Source organism: Ursus americanus, chromosome 17, assembly GCF_024610735.1.
Source record: "Ursus americanus isolate L20-20 chromosome 17, mUrsAme1.1.p, whole genome shotgun sequence".
NCBI classification, from domain to species: domain Eukaryota; kingdom Metazoa; phylum Chordata; class Mammalia; order Carnivora; family Ursidae; genus Ursus; species Ursus americanus.
In genome coordinates this window covers 51,856,199-51,875,489 of record NC_142143.1, presented here as the reverse complement: position 1 = coordinate 51,875,489, position 19,291 = coordinate 51,856,199, and the positions used below count along the sequence as shown (strand labels likewise).

At 36.5% G+C, this 19,291-nt stretch overlaps 1 protein-coding gene across 3 annotated transcripts in view; it reads right to left on the bottom strand.

Annotated features, from left to right (window-relative positions):
- Positions 1 to 1,208: 1,208 nt before the first annotated feature.
- Positions 1,209 to 19,291, bottom strand: part of TAFA2 (TAFA chemokine like family member 2) — a 356,451-nt gene continuing 338,368 nt past the window's right edge. For all 3 annotated transcript variants that reach the window (XM_087869006.1, XM_087869007.1, XM_045789699.2), the window contains one exon: positions 1,209 to 3,273. In XM_087869006.1, the coding sequence (XP_087725132.1) occupies positions 3,262 to 3,273 (12 nt within the window). In that variant the 3' untranslated portion in view covers positions 1,209 to 3,261. The remainder of the gene's footprint in view (positions 3,274 to 19,291) is intronic.

The window sequence follows — 19,291 nt, the reverse complement described above, 5'->3', positions numbered from 1 at the left end:
ATACTATTTGATACCTTTGCATATATGCCTCTTTCAGATGGGTGTATCACCTATGAATTGAGAAAATAATCAAACTTCATAAAGATCAAGTCCCATTTAATCATTGTGCTGTTAGCTGCTGTGTATCATCAAAGGCCATGGCCCAATTGCACAGCACAGGGTTTGCTGAGGGAAATAAAGAACAGGATCAGCTCCCTTTTTATTTCAACCTTAGATACATATTTGCAGTTCTCCTCCTACCCATTAATTCAAAACCAAGTTTGAAATCACATGTGGTACTGTCTGCCATTAAAACTGGAAGTCTCCATTATGTTAAGGCAACAAGAGTGTACAAAAAATAAAGCTAAAGGATGTTATTCTAAAAATAGAGAACTTGAAAAAAACTTACTACAAATCACTCATTGACCATATTCTTATGCTCTAATACACATCACAGTAAAGTTTTATCAATTGAAAAGGATAAGATCTCTGTCTCTGTCTCTCTCTGTCTCTCTCTCTCTCCCTCTCCCCCACACTCACACACACACACACACACACACACACGCACATACTGCATGTGAAACTGGTAAATTCTAGGTAAGATCTGTATTTGAGTTAATAATATTGCGCCAATGTCAGTTTCTTGGTTTTACAAGATTTTGTCATTGGAGGACAGTTGGGGGAAAGGGCACACAGAACTTCTCCACTCTTTTTTGTAACTTCTTGTGAATTTTAAACTTTTTTAAAAATTATTTTTAGAAATTTGAATGCTGAGTTATAACCGTATTTGATATTTTCATTAACATTTCCATGTATAATGAATTTCAAAGGATAAGCAGTATATTTAACAATTTGTATAATAGAAAGAATTTTGCGTATTGCTAGCAAATATACATCAGTTGTCCTCATAGTCAAGATGTGGGCAAATAGCACAAGGGTAAATATATCTCTTTCAATTGTTTCCTAGCAAAGAAGCAAATCAAGTATTGGAACCTTGTGTAAATGGCAAGAGTTGCCATGGATTCTTATTAACAGTTAGATTGAAAATTTTATGTCAGCTTGCCCATGAATTCCGAGGTTTTTCTGGATAGTAACTGAAGTACTTTTAAAATAAAACACCAGAAGACAGATTCTCCAAATGTAACCCATGAAAGAGAGTCCCTTTTATATCCCAATTTTATTTACCTTTTCTGAATTGTCACAACATTAATCTACTGGGGATAATCTAGTTAGTATATCTGAAATTCCATTTATTTTTTTCTATTGATATGCATGTGTTACACTTGAATATAATACAGAATTTCCAGTGTTGTTTTAAAGGACTCAGTTTAAAAAAATGAGAAGCATGATCTACAATTTCAAACAAACCTAGACAAATTCATAATTTCCAAAATAATACAGTTTTCTACTTTGTTCCAAAGAAATTAATGCTGTTATAATTGATGGAAAAATTCCAGCACAACTGTTACTTTTTTCTTTCAGAATTCATACAGTCTTAAACTATTGCAAAATCCACTCAAAGCCATCTAATTAGTTTTATGTATAATTAACATGGAGGGAGGAAGTCATTTTATCCCATGGACTTGGAGGGCAGCACACTTTGGTTCAGTGTTCAAAGTATACTTTACAAATTTAAGTTTTAACCAATTTTACACTTTAATTTTTCCGCCCAGAAAACATTCTGGGTAATGCACTGGTCTTTGAAATTTGTTACCAACTAACAGACCAAAACTCTCCAAGGTATGTCAGCCTCCATCATGGAAACCAACATAGACTTAATTGACCATGGCATTGCGTTTTAAAAATATGAAAAATGGTCACATCTTTTCTAACATAATGGAATTTCTAATAGGACAATTTCTGAAGTACCTTCCTGTTAGGCTAAGATGAGTAAACAAAGAAGTGTCTCCGATTACATCCCTTCAACTATACATTTACACAATATTATTACAGAATGGCTATGCATTTTCAGTTCTTCTCCAACTTCACATAACAAATGAAATAAAATAAATGTAGTATAAAATTATACATTCTGTAATAACTTAGAAAAAAATTACGTACATGTTTAAGGCCTTTAAATATTTGTAAGACTTTCCTGTAGAACTGAAAAACAAAAATGTTAAAATGACTACAAAACTGTGGACAGAAACTGACCTAAGAAATTGTTCGAATGGCACAACTATAAGCAAATATTTATAAATTTGAGACCAAGGAAAATTAACAATTCTATTAACAGACTGAACAAATATATAAGCATTCAAACAGTCATTGGGAGCGAGCAAGGGACAGTCTATATAAAATGAGAGGACAGTTAAAAAAAAATTACTAGAAGAAATCTTAAGTGAATAACTCTCAAGCTAAGAAATCAGAAATCTACATGCACCCCTGGCGATTTTTTTGAAACTGAAGGCTACCTACATACTTGACTGCTCACTGCTGATTTCTGTGAAGGGAAAAAGTAAATATAAACATGAAAGAAAAAGCCCACTTAAAAACCAAGAGGGAAAGTACTCTAGAAGTACAAAATAGCATATAATGAAAATGGAAATTCAGTTCTAACTACTACCTATTTAACTGACAGCTGCAGTAGTATGTTAGCCTTGGGGAAACATGTCAGCTTGTCTATACATTCTTATATGATTGATGTATTCAGATAACTATTACTTGCCAACAATAATTATTATCAATGGATATATATTTCCATTCCTTTAACAAAAGCAACTGTAAGATGTTAAAACATGTAGGCTTTCAGAGCTCCAAGATTAGGATACAAATAAAACTGTCTCAGTCTACACCATGCCAGAGAAGTTCGCAAAGGAAATGTCAGTAAAGCCGGGTGCAGTCCCACCAACCAGTGAACACGGGACCGGACCCAGGAACATATCCATGGCAGAAGGCCGGTGCACTTGGCAGACTTTCAGAAACAAGAAAAGCAGTCACATTTGAGGCCAAGAACCCAAAAGGTGAGTGTCTCTGACATCACCTGGAAACACCAACTCTTCAGATGGCAACTTCAAATTCTCTTAGCAAGTGCAATTTTACAAGTTGAACACAGTTCAAATCTGACAAAATCTTCATGACATAGAAGTTCATGTCTGACTTTTTAAAAGTCTTGGTTTCAAGAAGAGGCTGGTTACGAGCCATGAAATCCCTTGGAAATAAGACTCTGCAGTGCCTCTTGTGAGCGGTATAAAAAGCTCCTTTCAAGATCATCTCGGGAATTAAGTTTCTGTGCATTTGTTCAGGGTAATCAGGCTTGAGGATCACTTGATTTTTCCTTCGTTAATGGGTTACCTACAAAGGAAGAAGAAAATATAATCATTTTATAACAAGGCTGTGATCTTAAAACTCCAAACACAATTTAGTATTAGAAATTAATAACTCAAAATGGTGGTATTTGCTATATCAAATAAATTGTTGAATTTTAAAGGAATACCATATTCAGATGTTGCCATCTTATAAAAATACACCCGTTGTTGTTTGTTTTTTTTTTCTCTTTATCCTTTCACAGTACTTTAGAGCCACTTGCACAATTACCCAAATGACTGCAGCTGTGACCAGGAAGATCTTAACTGGTGATGCTGCTTGTCTCAAATCCAAAGAATGATTCTGGAATCTTTGTTCTTTGTATAGGCTTGGAACATAGAATCCAGAGATCATAAACACTTTATGCCAGGCCTCAGTAAAAAAAAGACCTTTGTTCACAGGAATACAGTCAGACCGCATCTTCAAGAAAGTCCTGGGGCATTGGCTCCATAAAATCCATTCTTGAAAATAGTTTAAAACTTGAGTGCTTATTTGACTCAGTTAGATTTTGGAAAAATTATTCATGAGGAGAAAAATATCTGGGGAGAAAAACAATGATTGTACAATATTTTACCAAATTTTAAATTTTTCAAAATTCTCAAAAAATTGATTAGGATAGCATTATTAATGCTATTATAAATATTAAGGGAGGTTCACACTGGCTTTTCACACCTACTTAAGTCCAAAGAATGTGTACAGGAAAAAAATAATAGACATCCAGAATACCTGATACCTATCTCTCTCTATATATATACATACGTGTAGATGTTAGATGGATGTAGAGAGACAGATTTCTGCTGTGTCAGTGAATTCCTAAGTATACTCTAATATCAAAGTACTTGGTTACATAACTATTCTTTTCAAGCAACGGTTATTACAAAAAGTGAATTCTTGAAAGTTACTGTGGACTTTGGTTTTACTCCATTAAATTATTTTTTATTTTCCATAAAATATTTATGGAAAGGCTGTTTTTTGTTTTGTTGTTTTTTGATCAACTATGAAAAAGAGAAACATTAAGCAAAATAACCTAGCTCTGGCTCTACCACACCTAGTCTCAAATTACACTGCAAAACGAAGCTATACATTCAAAAACAAGTATTTTCTGTGTGGAGGCAGCCATCTTATTGACATCTCATTGGTCAGCTATCCCGCCCAAGGAAGAAGCCTCTACTTGCATCTTTAAAGCTTCTTACTCCCATGCACAGAGGAACTATGGGAGGAATTGAACTGAGGATGGAAGGACACAGACACAGAAGGGGCTTGCTCACCTCCTGGTGAGATGCTGGGAGCAGGGGCTATCTTAGGGAGGGCAGCAATCTCATTTTCAATTTGTCTTCCACTTAGCGGTCATTTCATAGAAGTTCGGTGAATGGCTCCCAGTTTGAGTGTGAGTGTTAAGAACACCGCGGAAAGTAAATATGAATTTTCTACAGACATTATGTCACAGGTTGTCAATAGAGATAGCTGATCATTGTGAAAAATACAAACTCTTTATGATAAACTTTCTTGATAAATACTGATTTAACACAATCCTTGATGGCCGTTGCCTGAGCAAGATCCACTTGCCTTTTCTGGCGATTCTCCTCTCAGTAGGAAGACTTAAAAAGCATGATAAGGGACTATATTTCCAAAACTAGTGCAAGGAAAAGAGAGGAATTGAGAGAGACAGAACTAAGGGGTTAGCCTCAGCAGGGATTCAGTGTAGGCAACTGGACGGACATGGTGCCGTGACCCCACAAGAGCGAGTGGCGTGTCCTCCTGTGTCATTTCAAGCGCCAGTTCTAAGTAATCTGTTCGTGGCTATGGTAGATGGCCTCTCATCTTCATTCCAAGCTACGTATTTCATCCTGCTAGTTTATATAAAACTGGAGAGTGGGGACACCTGGGTGGCACAGCGGTTAAGCGTCTGCCTTTGGCTCAGGGCGTGATCCTGGCGTTGTGGGATCGAGCCCCACATCAGGCTCTTCCGCTATGAGCCTGCTTCTTCCTCTCCCACTCCCCCTGGCTGTGTTCCCTCTCTCTCTGGCTGTCTCTATCTCTGTCGAATAAATAAATAAAATCTTTAAAAAAAAAAACTGGAGAGTGATTCTCTCAACTATATATTAAAGCTTTGTTTTCACATAATTTTAAAAATAGACACTCAAATTTACAGTACAATCCCAAAGGTTTATGTACATAGAACAAATTTTTCCTCCATCTCAGTAAACATACACGTCTCCACACAAACACATATATACAATGCACATCCTAAGAATCATAAGAATACCATAAATCTATGTTTTATTCTATTTCTTTCAGCTAAAATAATTGCTAGAAAATAAAAATTTAAACATGACTAAAAGAATTGTCTAAGCATAGATTGAAACATGATTAAAATGACTTTTCTTGCTCCAGTTTTCCACAATATTCCTAGTTTATTAATCCTAAAAATATCCTAGCACATTTTACGAGATGAAGATAGGGCTTACGTGGGCTCTTTGTTTTAGATTTCATTTTTGTAAATTACTCTGATCAAGTAATTGTGGTTTGGCGTGTGGAGTTCTCAGTTAAGGTCATGGTGGTAGTGCTTGCAGGCACAGTGGACATGTCATGCCACTGCTCGGACCCTCAGTTTTCCCGTGTGTAGAAAGGAGATAATCCTGTTAACCTCACAGGGTTGCCGTGAGGATCAAATAGGATAATGTTTATGAAAACATCTATTCTGAACTAGTATAATAAAAGTTTTAAAGGGTTTTTTTTTTTAATGCACGAATTTTTAACAAGAGAACCACTAAAAGTACTAACAGATATTTAGTCACATTAGAGGAACTCTTAAGGAATCCAAACAAAGGCTAAGTAATTCCTTGTCCTTTTCAGTGTAGCACACGTATGATCATGTGTGAGCATGTCTCAGCGCCCTCCTTGACAACCTCCAGATTTGTACCAACTCAAGTGGCAAAACCAGAGATTTAAAAACGTAAGGATGATTTTGTGTTGTTGTTTTTTTTAAGATTTTATTTATTTATTCGACAGGATAGAGACAGCCAGCGAGAGAGGGAACACAAGCAGGGGGAGTGGGAGAGGAAGAAGCAGGCTCCTAGAGGAGGAGCCTGATGTGGGGCTCAATCCCAGAACGCCGGGATCACGCCCTGAGCCGAAGGCAGACGCTTAACCGCTGTGCCACCCAGGCGCCCCAAAACATAAGGATGATTTTGAATGTAGGTACATTATTACCAATTTTAATCACCTAATACAAAAGACACAGTAATATGTAAAACTAAATCGTGTAAAATGTAACACACACAAAAAATCAACCCTTTTATGATTTACGTGCTTATTAAGTCCAAGTTACTCAAGTCAGAATTCTGGCATGCTAATTGGAAAAGAAGTGCCATTTGACCCTTTCCTGATACGCAAGGGCTGTTTCAGCAATACTAATACAATCTGACATTTACAAATGTTGCTCTTACTTCAGATTTTTTAATACACCACATTATGCATTGCCTTATTTTTAGCATTTAAATATTATTCTCTCTCACTCAAGCCGTATCTTTTGGAAGAGGCCACATAGTAAAAAGTGGTAGCTTGTAAAGAGAATTTTCAGCCAAGTTTTCAGTAACTGAAAGCAGGAGGTTGCAATAAAACCATCTTTACAGGATAGGAAATAGCATTTGCTACACAAATGTACTGCCTTTTGGTTCTGAGGGCAGTAGATATAAAATACTGCATGACGGAGAGAAGTGGTCCTGTGATCGTTACAGTTGTGCCCTGAGCCTCATGCGTTTTAATCGCCACCTCAGTGAATCTGCCTTTCCAAAGGCAATGTTTCACACAGCTGTTCCTTTTTATGGAAATCTTCCTTGTGTGTGCTGCACACCAGCCAACTCAGCAAGTGAAAATACTTGACAGCTGACACATGCAAAAGGTAATAATACTAATAGTAACAGTAACAGTACTGGCAGCTTTTCTTGTCACAAGCACAGAGCCATCTCAGTAATGATCCACCAGGATGGAGCTAACCTGCTAACATTAAACAAAAAACGAATTCTTTAAGAATTATCCCCTTTTTAAAAAACCCACCCATTTATTTCTCCCAGTCTAACAAATCTGTTACAGGATCCTGATTAGATTTCTCAAAAATCTGTGCTAAAATCACATTCTTTCAGTCTGTTTACCAATATAATTAGAGAAAACAAAACCAGGTAATGGCGTACATAACGTTAGTTAAATATGAAGTTAAGTCAGCTATTTTATACTGTTGTTATTTTATATTTGGAACATTCTGCAGTATCCTCTGCCTATCTTCTAGTGAAGATAAATTAGAAAGGCTAAAAAGGAAATTCAAGAATCTGTCCTGTCCCCAAGTGTAAAAGATGATCTTATCAAGTTCTTAAAATAATTCTATTCATGGAGTCCGTAATTCCTTTTTCCCCGCTCAAGGCCCGCCGCCTGAGTTATCAGTGGGAGGCAACACGCGATGATGAGAGATGCGACGGTGCAGCCGGATTCAGATCTCTTCCTTAGCATCTTCTCACACTCTGGGGCTGAATAAGCTATTTGAACTCCCTGAGCCTGGTCTTCCCCAAGGATAATATGAGAATGGTTTCACCAGACCCCATGCATTTGCTATCGTGGTGAAATCAGATAATCCTTCCAAAGTGTCTGGGTGAATGCTTTTTAAATAACGGGTGGTAGTAGGTAGTAATTCCCAAACACGACATAAAAGGTGATACGTAGGATAGTTATTGGGGGGAGGGGGCATTACTGCTTGTTTCTCTGTTGCTGATTTAAGTTAATTTTCAGCGTCTTATAGAAACTGATCTTGCAATTACTCATTTTGTATTCTTACTAGTCATAAAAGTCATGTCAAGAGGGAAGCACCACTGTTTGGACCTACTATGGGAGGGAGACTCTTTTCAGATGAGGTGATAGAGAGTAGTGGTTAAAAAGAATGCACCTGAAGCCAGGCTTCCTAGGGTCAGTGCTCAGTTCTGCTGCTAACTCAGTGTGTGACCTTGAGTAAAACAGGGATAATATTAGTACCTACATCATAGGGTTGTATGAGCTGAGGAGCAAATAAGTTAATAGGTCAAGTGCTTAGAACAGTGCTGGGCATGTAATAAACACTATGTAAATGGTAATTCTTATTATGTATTATTTATATACACACACATTTCTAGCCCTCTGAATGCACTGAATTCCTAGTTTTTGCCCCCGATTTCTTCTGATTGTACATTACGAGTGTTTGTAGACACATAATCTATTCTTTTTCATTGTTACTTTGTCTTTTTAATGGACCAGCTGCCATCAGACTTTGCATACAGAGCAAATATTTAGGAAATCAGCGCTATACTTTAACCGTCTAGCCTTAAAAAAATAACTGTGGTATAATTATGCCGAAACAAAATGCAGATTTGTAAATTTCCTTATTCATTATTGATGATTCTGCTGATATTTTTCTACTTTGAGTTTTATCCCATACTCCAGATTTTTTAAATCCCAGTTGTTCAGTTTTCCAGTCAACATAAATTTGAGAAATCACTGCCAAATTTCCACAGCATCAATGTGAATCTTATCATTTTAGCTTAATTCAAAAAAAAAAAATCTTTTCTCCAGTGTGGTCATTAAAGTCTTGTTATGAGGAACTATGGGACAATATTTAAGTTCCTGTGAATATAAAATGGGTTCTATACACACAATAATAGAACAGACAATGCATAACGAACATTACAAGTCAATTTCATAAAAATATGTTGAATTTACAGCGAATACCCATGTTATTAGAGAAACATTTATTTTTGGACTGATGAACAATATTTAAACAGTTGGAAGGCAAGGAATAAATATGTGGCAATATTTCCAAAAGGAGGTGGTAGGTTTAAATGCAGTGCATGTCCAGTCTTTATAATACAGCTGCTTCATGACATCACAACAGGTACCAAGTCAAACTAACATTCTGATAATAAGTAAATTCAACTTATTTGATAAAAGGAAAGCTAGAAAAACTTTATAACCCTAAAAGCTGATTTGAATGAACTCTCCCTTGCTTGGAATATAAGTGCTGCTTTGCTGCAGATGTATTTTTTTTTAATGTAGCTCTTACAAGTGTATGAATTAAGCCCTTGCCTTAGTTTTTGTGTACTGAATGTGCAATTAAAACATCGTTACTCTGAAGTAGCAGGTTTTCTCATTTAAACTAGAGCAAAGCTGCCATTGAGCTGGTCATAACTGTACGTGAATCCACTTGTCCTATCTTAAAGCACCTTCTATAATGAGGTATTACAAAATGAAAGACACCTGTCAGTCTAGAATAATAATTCCAGAGTAAGCCGACCAGGCAGCATTTAGGTCTAGCTGAGGCACTATATGGCAATGACGTATGAATCATCTTCATAAATCTACCTACCTATATATAAAAAAAAACTAAGGCTTTGTTTTACTTTCTTGGCAATGGAGATGATTCCTATAGCCATGAAAACTGTTGGATTCTCATGCCACAGTTTATTTTTCCTTCCTAAGAATGTCCGGTGCTGGCTTGGCCTGAACATTTATTTTAACATTCGAGGCACCAAAAGCCAGCTGTATAATACTTCTGCTAGGGTCAGCGTTTCTACTGAATGACCTTGTTATCTGTCCTATAAATTCTCTAAAAATTTAACAGCCTTGAGTGATTGGAAGGATAGTCATTTCAAACAACAGAGAGCATTGCCGTAGCTAACTGGTTATATTTAGGTATCACACAGTGTGGAAGCAGAAGATGCCCTATAATCTAACTACACTTCTGGAGAGAACCCAAACACCAAGCATAACGGAAGAGGGGTGGCCTTACTCTGATAAGAGTTTTATACTAGTGATACTACCTGCTGGTCTGAGCACATTGGACAAGTCACTTAAAAATCTCTGAATCTCCAGGGTTTCTATCTGCCAAGTGAGCCTGTTAGACCCAGCGAGCTTCCCATTCCCTTCTATCCCCAAACTACTCTGACATTTCTTAAGAAGCACTAATTCCAAATGGGATAAAACTTTATTTGAATTACCTAAGTTCAGTGGTGGTATAAACACTGTGTAGCTTTCATTTTTCTAAGAAGCCTACTCATTATATTAAAATGCAAAACTAGTAAGCTTTGACCACAAATACAACATCTGTCAATGGCTTTCAGGTTCCTATGCTGTGTAAGTAAAGATCTTGACTGGAAATGAATCTTTTGAACAGATGGACCTGCATTATTTCTCGGAACTTTGAAAGCTGTACAGAGCGCCTTCCATGAACTCTTCTATGTGACTCGTGAAAGCAGATGACTGTTTGTGTTGCCATTTAAGCACACTCATCTCCTCACAGGCAGATCGACTGATTCTGTCCGGATGACATTCACTGCTAGCATAATAAAACATTCCCCGATATCTCTGTGGGTAGTTAATAAATTCCTTTGGGACATTTAGGAAGTGTAAGACTTTCCTTCTCCTGGCCCTGTTCCCACCTTGTGTTTATTTCAGGTAGAAAATGACCCCCCAAATCAAGATCATTCTAAAAGACAACAGGATAATGGGATCCAGTTATGTTTCGCTTAAAAACATCGGGAAGTCCTTAGACAGGACTTGCCTTAGACAGGGAAAACAATCATTTTGAATACTTGGAGGAAATCTGAGTAGACTTTAAAAAAATATTATTTCATATACCAGCCTACTTCACACATTTTTAAAGACAGTTGAGATTTTGAACTCAATTGGAAGGTACTTTACCTGCCAGATTTGATATTCGGTTCCTTTTTTTTAGACTCACCTCTAATTTATAAAAGTGTAATTTGAATTGATAGTTTGTATCCACTTTCAGACTTACAGCCTTGCTTGAAGAAGTTTAAATCTATCTGCTCAAGTATCGCACTTCTCAACTTCAGCCTCACTGCATATGAGGGCTAGCAGAAGTACGCGGTACGAACTGTACTCAGAAGGTGAATTTAAGATAAGTGGAGTTGGGGAGAAGGGCTGAAACATGGAAGAAATACTTCTTAGTAGCCTAGAGATAACTAAGAGCAACATTTTCTCTGAACCTCCTGGGTAGTTTGAGTTACAAATGCAAATGGCTCTTAGTCACAACCTTTCCTCGAGCTATCTGTCTGAATAAAGACTGTGTTGCTGTCACTTGGAGAAGAACTTGGTGGAACTTGAACCACGCTAGTACCATGCCTGAGGTAGCACATACGCCCTCCTCCCCATCCCCATCCTTTGCCATAATATTACATTTAGAGATGATCCTTCCATATGTGGTATATCTGTGGGAAATAGTTGCAAAACTAGAATGTATTTTCTGAAAAGTTGTAATATAGTCTGTGATGTTTAATATACTGGATGCGTTGCTTTTTCCCTTCTATTTCTCAGTTGTATTCTTCCCTGGTTGTTTTTGTTTTTTGGTTTTAGAATACTAGTCACAATTCTGTAGTTTCAAATTCCCAAAGTTGATCAAAATGTGAATCTTTAGCTATTTCTCATTGTTTAGATGCTAGTTTGACATAGCTGATTCAGTTACAGGGCGATAGATAGATAGATAGATAGATAGATAGATAGATAGATAGATAGAACAGACCATTAGGAAAGAATACAATCTTCACTTGGTTTATGGTGATTTAGTGAAAGCCTGATGGCTCAGTACTTTTCATGCTAATTTCCACATTAATAGGCAGGTTGAACACTGACAGAGGTCCCCTAATACACCCAAAGTTTTGTATTATCCATTTCCTATTCTTGGAAAAACAATGTCTACTGCAGGGCCATTGTAAGTGACAATATTAGGTTCACCTCCTTGTGGCAGTTTTAATTTGTGGGTCTCATTAGTTCTATAAAAGATAGCTCAGTGCCTTTCTTTAAGTTCTTTGCCTTCTGATCCCTAAAGCTGTACCAAGTTCATCTTTCCCCCTGAAATCAGGAGCACCCAGAAGGCTAATGGTAACTATAAGAAAGAGTAGGTTACACTTAGTCCTGTAACACAATGTACACACCTGCTGCTCTGTGAGAAATAAACCAAGACGAGAGCTCATTTCAGGAGATGTTTTGAATCTTTACTCCTCAACGAAACTTCTGTCCCTTCCTTAGAATCCGACCAACACTAGGATTCGCCACACTAGTGCTCCAACGTGGAGCCAGAATTTTTTTGAGTGTGGAAAAATCAAAAACTGTCATCAGGCACAGCAGAAACCTTCTCTTTCTACTTCTCCATTCGAACTTGAAGAGTTTTACACGTTTGCCTAAGGAATAAACACATGTCAGGTACTCCACTGTTCAACAGATGATTACAAGAAGCAAACCTGGGAGAAAGGGAACATTTCAACACACATAAAGGGACAGAGAGACAACAGCTTCCTTTACGCCTGTAAAAGTTCACAATGGAGATAGGTTTGCATCTCTCCTAAAGGATTATAAACTCTCAGAACATTTTTTTTTCAATTTCAGAAAAATGCATACTCATAAATGGGACCTAAAATAAAAAGCTATTGCAAGAAAGTGATACAAACATCGTAAGAATTTCTTGTTAATATTTTGGGAAGCATTCTGCACTAACTTAATAAAAAAGTTCATTAAAATCAAGGGAGAAAGTATATAGAAATCCATACACGATCATTTCGACATAAAAGGGTAAAAGAATTGTACAAATGGTATTATGTAGTAGCATTCAATTATAATTTGCTACCTTGGTTTTTTGTTATTTGCTACCTTAACCATCCATAGGCTTTCCTGAACATCCATGTCTACAGTCATTTGTGATCTTGCTGCAGCATGAACCTGAATCATACACAATTTAATGCTGATAAATGGGGCCAAGTCATTTAACCAATGTATAGGTCTAGCCACCCATAGGCATTCACAAGCGAGCTTCGTTATTCTCTGCTCATCAACTACGTAATCCTCATTAACAGTCTGAATGGGATCCATGACATTTTTCAGTTGTAATTTATGACATTTTCTAGATAAAGACTTTCAAACCTTCTTTATCATCTCTTTCCCAAAGTACTCCAGAGATATAAAATATGTACTATTTGAATTTCAAACATTTGAGTAATTTACTCTTTGAGAGCATAACATGAATAACAATAATAAATAATAAAATCATGAAGGAGTGGCTAGTAATTTCGAATTAGACAATAGAAGATTTTGGTAATATGAATCAAAGCAAAACATTTCCTACATAAATTTGAGAGCTGAGGATATTATTTCCCAATTAAAAAAAAAATTGAGTCTTTGAGTAATAAGAACCAACCGCTTGTTCTCATCATGCCTAGATCTCTCCCTACCTCACTGGAAAATATAAGACTAAAATATGGCCTGAGAAAGAATGAAACTTTTGAGTTCTGGTCACCATGATCACTTGATTTTTATCCACAAAGGTCAGAGCCAGGGCAGTCATAAAGTAGATCAGTGTCATGACTTGCCAAAGACACATGTGACAAAGGATGAAGCTGAAGAAAATTTAGAGGAGCTTCATATCAACCCACCTACCTTCCTCTCTCCATCTTCCCAACCCCTTCAGAGAGACATAAGCTCAACCTGAGTCATAACTAATACTCATAGGACTTGACATGCCCATCCATATCCCCTTATCTTTGTATCTGGTTTAGCTTTGCCTGAAATACTCTTCTTTTAAGCCTAAGAAATGTTACCACTTCATAAATCATCAACCTTTGTGATTCATCCCGTCAGCACTCTATCCATATGTCTAATACATATCTCATCATATTTTGATTATTTATTAATCTCTTTGTTTCTTGCACTAAACTATGATGTATTAGAAAAAAGATACTAGCATACATTTTGCTTCATCCGTTCTAAGCAGTATTCCAGGTACATAAATCATGCCTAATATTTATTAAATTGCAAAACTGAAATGATGGGTGGGTGGGTGGGTAGATAAATGGACAAATGAAGGAATGAACATAAGAGGAAAGTGGTATGTAATTTCACAGGAAGGAAACCTAGAGCTACTATTTGGATTCTCTGTGAATAGCTAGGGGAACAATGAAGTGACCCAAAAGGTCAGTTCCTCCATTCTAAATTTTTTAGGATTATTCCCATGATTCTCTGGTTTCAGAATTTGAAATTATAGATATGTGTGGGTCCTGACATCAGTTTCACATTCGCACCTCAGATATTTAAATTTATTCTCCTTTGGAAAAGGTCTGATTTTTAAAACAAAATTAATTCATGAAAATAATAATGCAAGAAGATAATAGCAATGTGTGATGCTTTAATTGGTATTAGACTAACCACTTGGGATGTGGAAAATGTCCAAATAGATACATCAAGGTTGATTCTGGCATACTCATTACAGTTAACATTTCAGTTAGAAATTATCCTAATTTTTTTTTAATGCACTTCTCTCTTGAGTAATTTCCATACTGCTGCTTAACACTGTCAGGAAAATTTTCTCATGAAATATTCCATGGTGACAATTATCCTACACCTAAGTATTACATGCTTGCTTGACATGAGGTGTGATGGTATAAATGAAATACCATCAATTTCTTATAATAGAACAAAGTAAATAAATACCACAATGATTGATTTGCCCCCTAAATAGTACTGTGCATACAATCTCTCTCTCTCTGCATACATTGATTATATGCTCTATATTTAGTGCAGGATCCCTGACCCCTCCTCCCATTTTTTTTTTCCCAAATATAGAGGCTAGTATTTTGAAAGGCAAAGAGAAGTTAATTTTTGCTTAGCAAAAATTGCTTAGCAAAAAAACCTTCATTTTCTGGTCTAGACTAGAAGGCCAAAGAGAGTTGATCCCTTCTCCTCAGGGAAATCTGGAACCCTCCTCACCCCTTCTTTTGCCTCCACCTCTCAGATCATAATTGCTGGCATCAATAGACAGCTTAGTGCACATTTGTTTTCTCTTGTAATCCTCAAAATTATTTGAGACTATCCCCGTTTACTATTTACAGATATTAGGCCTTGTTATTAATTACTATTATCTTCAACTTACAGTTGAAGAAACTGAAGTTCAGATAAATTAGGTGGAACTTCTGGAAGATGCCTCTGAGCAGTAGGTGATAGTCTGGGGGGACTGAGATCCTCATTCTGAGGCTTCAAACCTAGTGGAATAGGTCCTGCACGTCTGGTTCCATTCATTCACTTGACTAATACTGATTGAGCGAATACTTAGTAGCAGACACTGTCCTAGGTGTTAAAAAAATCACTACCCCTATGAACCGACAATCTAGAGAGGCAGACAAACAACAGACACAATAATTGTTCAAATATGTTAGGCCATGCCAGGAGAAAAGCAGAGTCAAGAGGAGGAGAGGGGTGTTTGAGGTAGTTAGCATAGACAGGGAACATTTGCTGAGAAATGAGACCCGTAAAGGCCTACAGCAGTGAGAGTCAGTCAAGCTAATGGTTGGGGGAAGAGCACTTTAGAGGGAACAACACGTATAAACGACCCGAGACAGGAAAGGGGAGGGTGGTGTGGCGGCGCTGAGCACGCAAGGAGAGCGTAGTAGGAACCGAGGTCGCAGACGTTATTCACTCATGAATTTCTTTGTTCAACAAACGTTGTTGTTGCTTCTATGTTACCTACTGAGGATGAGGCAAAAGCAGATACGGTCCTTGTTCTCATGTGGACACACAGAAAGGAACTAGAAACACACATGCTGCATGTGTCCCTCCTTCCAAAAGTCTCATTCCTGGAAGTCAGAACTGGATAGAACCCGAATGAACACAAGACACCTCAGTGACGACTTCTTCTTTCTTCTTTCTTTCCTTTCTTTCCTTTCTTTCTGTCTTTCTTTCCCCTGGAAGCTACTGTTCCTTCTTTTCAGACAGTGAGATTTACAAAGTTTTCCAGAAGGAGCAGGTAGTGAGTCAGTCTGTGTGTGTACAGGAAACAAAAGTTTTTTTTTTTTCTGGCAAATGCTTTCAGCTGACTGTTAGCAAAGAATTTCTCAATGCATGACTTAAATTTACTTACAATCTAGCTAGATTGAGACATCCCCTAGTATAGAAAAACAATCTAGAAAAAGAAGGGCACTCTTCCCTCTACTGTAGCATCTAACTTTTTCTTCGAAGGGATGTCTCCTCCCCAGACTCTTCAGCTGTTCTTGGGATAATGAAGTTCAGGAGAAATGTGAGGCCAGTCATGAGAAAAAATACCATATCTCTGCTTTTAGGGGGTTTTGAAGAGAAGAGATGGAGAAGAGTCTAAATGGAAAATTGAAGCAGAAGGAAAAGAGCAACTTAGGAACTAACCCATCCAATGCAAACCGGTTTGAAATGTGTAGCAGAGAGGAAGCCAAAAATTATTTGGCCCATGTAAGCTTTTCCTATTCAAATATTTATCGTTATAAATTGGAGACTAGACTGCCTGGGTTTAGCCTCCACTCCATTGCTTATAAGCTATGTAATTTGGGGCAACCTCCTTAGTTCTCATTCTCATGTGGAAAAATACTTCATGTATAAAATGATGATAATAATAAGCCTATCTCCTGGGGTGGTTGTGAGGATCAAATAAAGTAATATGTGTTAAGTGCTTACGATCCTGCTTGACCATAGTAAGAACTTACTTATTTTTACTAATTCTAGTAAAAATGGAAGTTGCATGCAAGCACTAATGTAAGCAGAAAAATCCCTTATCGTGTGGTTTCTTCATGAGGAATTATACCTTTTATCATTAGAAAATGTTCTTCCTTAGCAATAATTTTGCCACATTCTTCCTTACTATTAATATCATTATATCCGCTTTCTTTAGGTTAGTGTTGGGATAAATGTTTTCTATTTATTTTCATATTTTCAGTTTTTCTTTATTCTTTTAATTTAGATGCACCCCTGCAAAACAGCATATATTTTCGTTTTGACCTTTTGATCCAGAATAACAATCCTTGCACTTATTTGCCTTTTAAGTGGATCATTTAAGCCATTTACATTCGGTATAGTCACTGATAAATTTGCGTTAAAATCTACCAAGTGCTTTCTGGTTGTTCTTGTTCTTGATTTCCTTTTCCTCTTCTGCTGCTGCCTTTTTTACTCCCTCTGACACGGACAATTACCTTCATAAGTTAAGTAACTCCTAAAACTGGACAAATCTCTCTTGGTCTTCCTCCTACCCAAATCCCGGACCAGAAACTCTTCTCTTCTCTTAATGGCTTCCAGTGCCTCAAGTATACCGTCTTATATTTCGTTAAGCTCTTCAGACTCCTTTTGGGGAAGGGGAAAATGGAGTAGTTTGACAATACTACTAAACAACCATTACTAAAAGTGAAAGTCAAGTTTCAGGAGTTCAGTGTTACTGATGAACTTGGTATCGATCAGTCATCCACTAAATTAAGTAACATTTTAAATTTATCTTCTTTGGTCTTCTACCTGCACGGTACCTCTGCGTAACGATCATATTTAGATTGAGTCTGATTTCCAAACTTACTTCCATCGAATGCTCAAAACATAAGTTGTTACTTGTACTTGGGGTTACTATATTTTTCAGTTTGAGTAGTAGTCCTGATTTACACCTATTGTCCTGACTTCCTGTTGGGTTTATCTTGGAAAAATGTCCTATTATGGGCAATACATTGTATCTTCACCATATAGAGTAATTGTCCTTATTGTAGAAACTTCAATTTTAGTAAACAACTCTTGAACGTTGAAATCTTAACTCTATGAATGAGTGATTCTCTAATACAGGTATCTCAGCCACTGTGATTGGCAAAAAACGGAACATTTCTTGAAGCATAAAACATTTCTGAAACCCATTAAATCACATCAAGTTGCTAATAAATTTTTAAGGCTGGCATTGAGAAAGGGTTCCTAGATATAGCTTTGTACTAACTTCTTCAACTTTTCCATCATAAAAATGAGACATTGAGGTTGTAATGTTAAAGACTGACTATAATGTTATCAGTTACTATTGTAATCCAAGGTCATGAACTCAGAATCCAATTAAAGCCATGGCACACCCTATTACCTTTGAGATATAAGATTCATTATAACAAAGAGGTCAAAATAGGCTTACAAAATCTAGATCTATTTTAAAACACTAATACTCAAGTATCGGGTTCATTCACTGGTATTTTTTGTTATTTCTGTTACATCATAATGAAAAGTTATAATGGCATTTTCCTAATTTTGCCTAAAATTGAAAAATCATTGTGAATTTCAATATCCCCTAACTTTTTTCTTCTCTTTATCATGAATAATTAAAAGTTGCTTAAAGGTAGTGTGTTCTACATATATTGAACGGTCATCTTCGGATGATGATTAAAAAAACGATGAATTTAAAATTTACTGAGAATCAGGCAGACAGTAATTAATAAGTAATGGTTAAGAGCACAGGTTAAGAGTATCATCCAGCTATGGGCTTATTCTGACTTGGGTATTTATTAAGTGTGTGGCCTGTTATTTCACTACAAAAGACCTCTTTCCTTTCCTATGCATGGAGATGGCCCCTATCTCATCACACTACTATGAAGGTTAACTGCAATAATGCCTATAATGAGAATACAATAAATGCCAACTCTTAAACACAAACAGTACTTTGGAATAAATATTTTCAAAAACAGAAATTTATATACTTAGTATTCTCATTATTCCATTGTTATTATAAAATATGAACTCTGTATAATAAGGCATTAAGTATGGATGCATTTCTGGCTCTCTGATACTTTAGTTGTCCTTTCCAAAGTTTTACATTTCCTGTGCTGAGTCTGTTTTATTTTCAAATGTTATACTCGAGTCAGGATAAATTAAAAAGAGGGTGTATTATGCACATAAGGTCTAACACATTTTCTTTTCTTTCCTAAGAGTAAAAACTTATATATAACACATTTTGTTTGAAATGTACTGAGGTTAAAAAAATCACTTAGGTTTTATTTGTTATTCCATAAATAGGAATTATTAGCCTCTGCTAATTGCTGAATATCTATAAACACGTTCAGCATCAGTTTCTACTTGGTGTTTTTGTGATTTAGTAAGAACATTAAGTTGTATTAGTAATAGCAAAATGGGCAAGAGTAGCTCAGCATTCAATAAAACAGTCCTTTACTGCTGT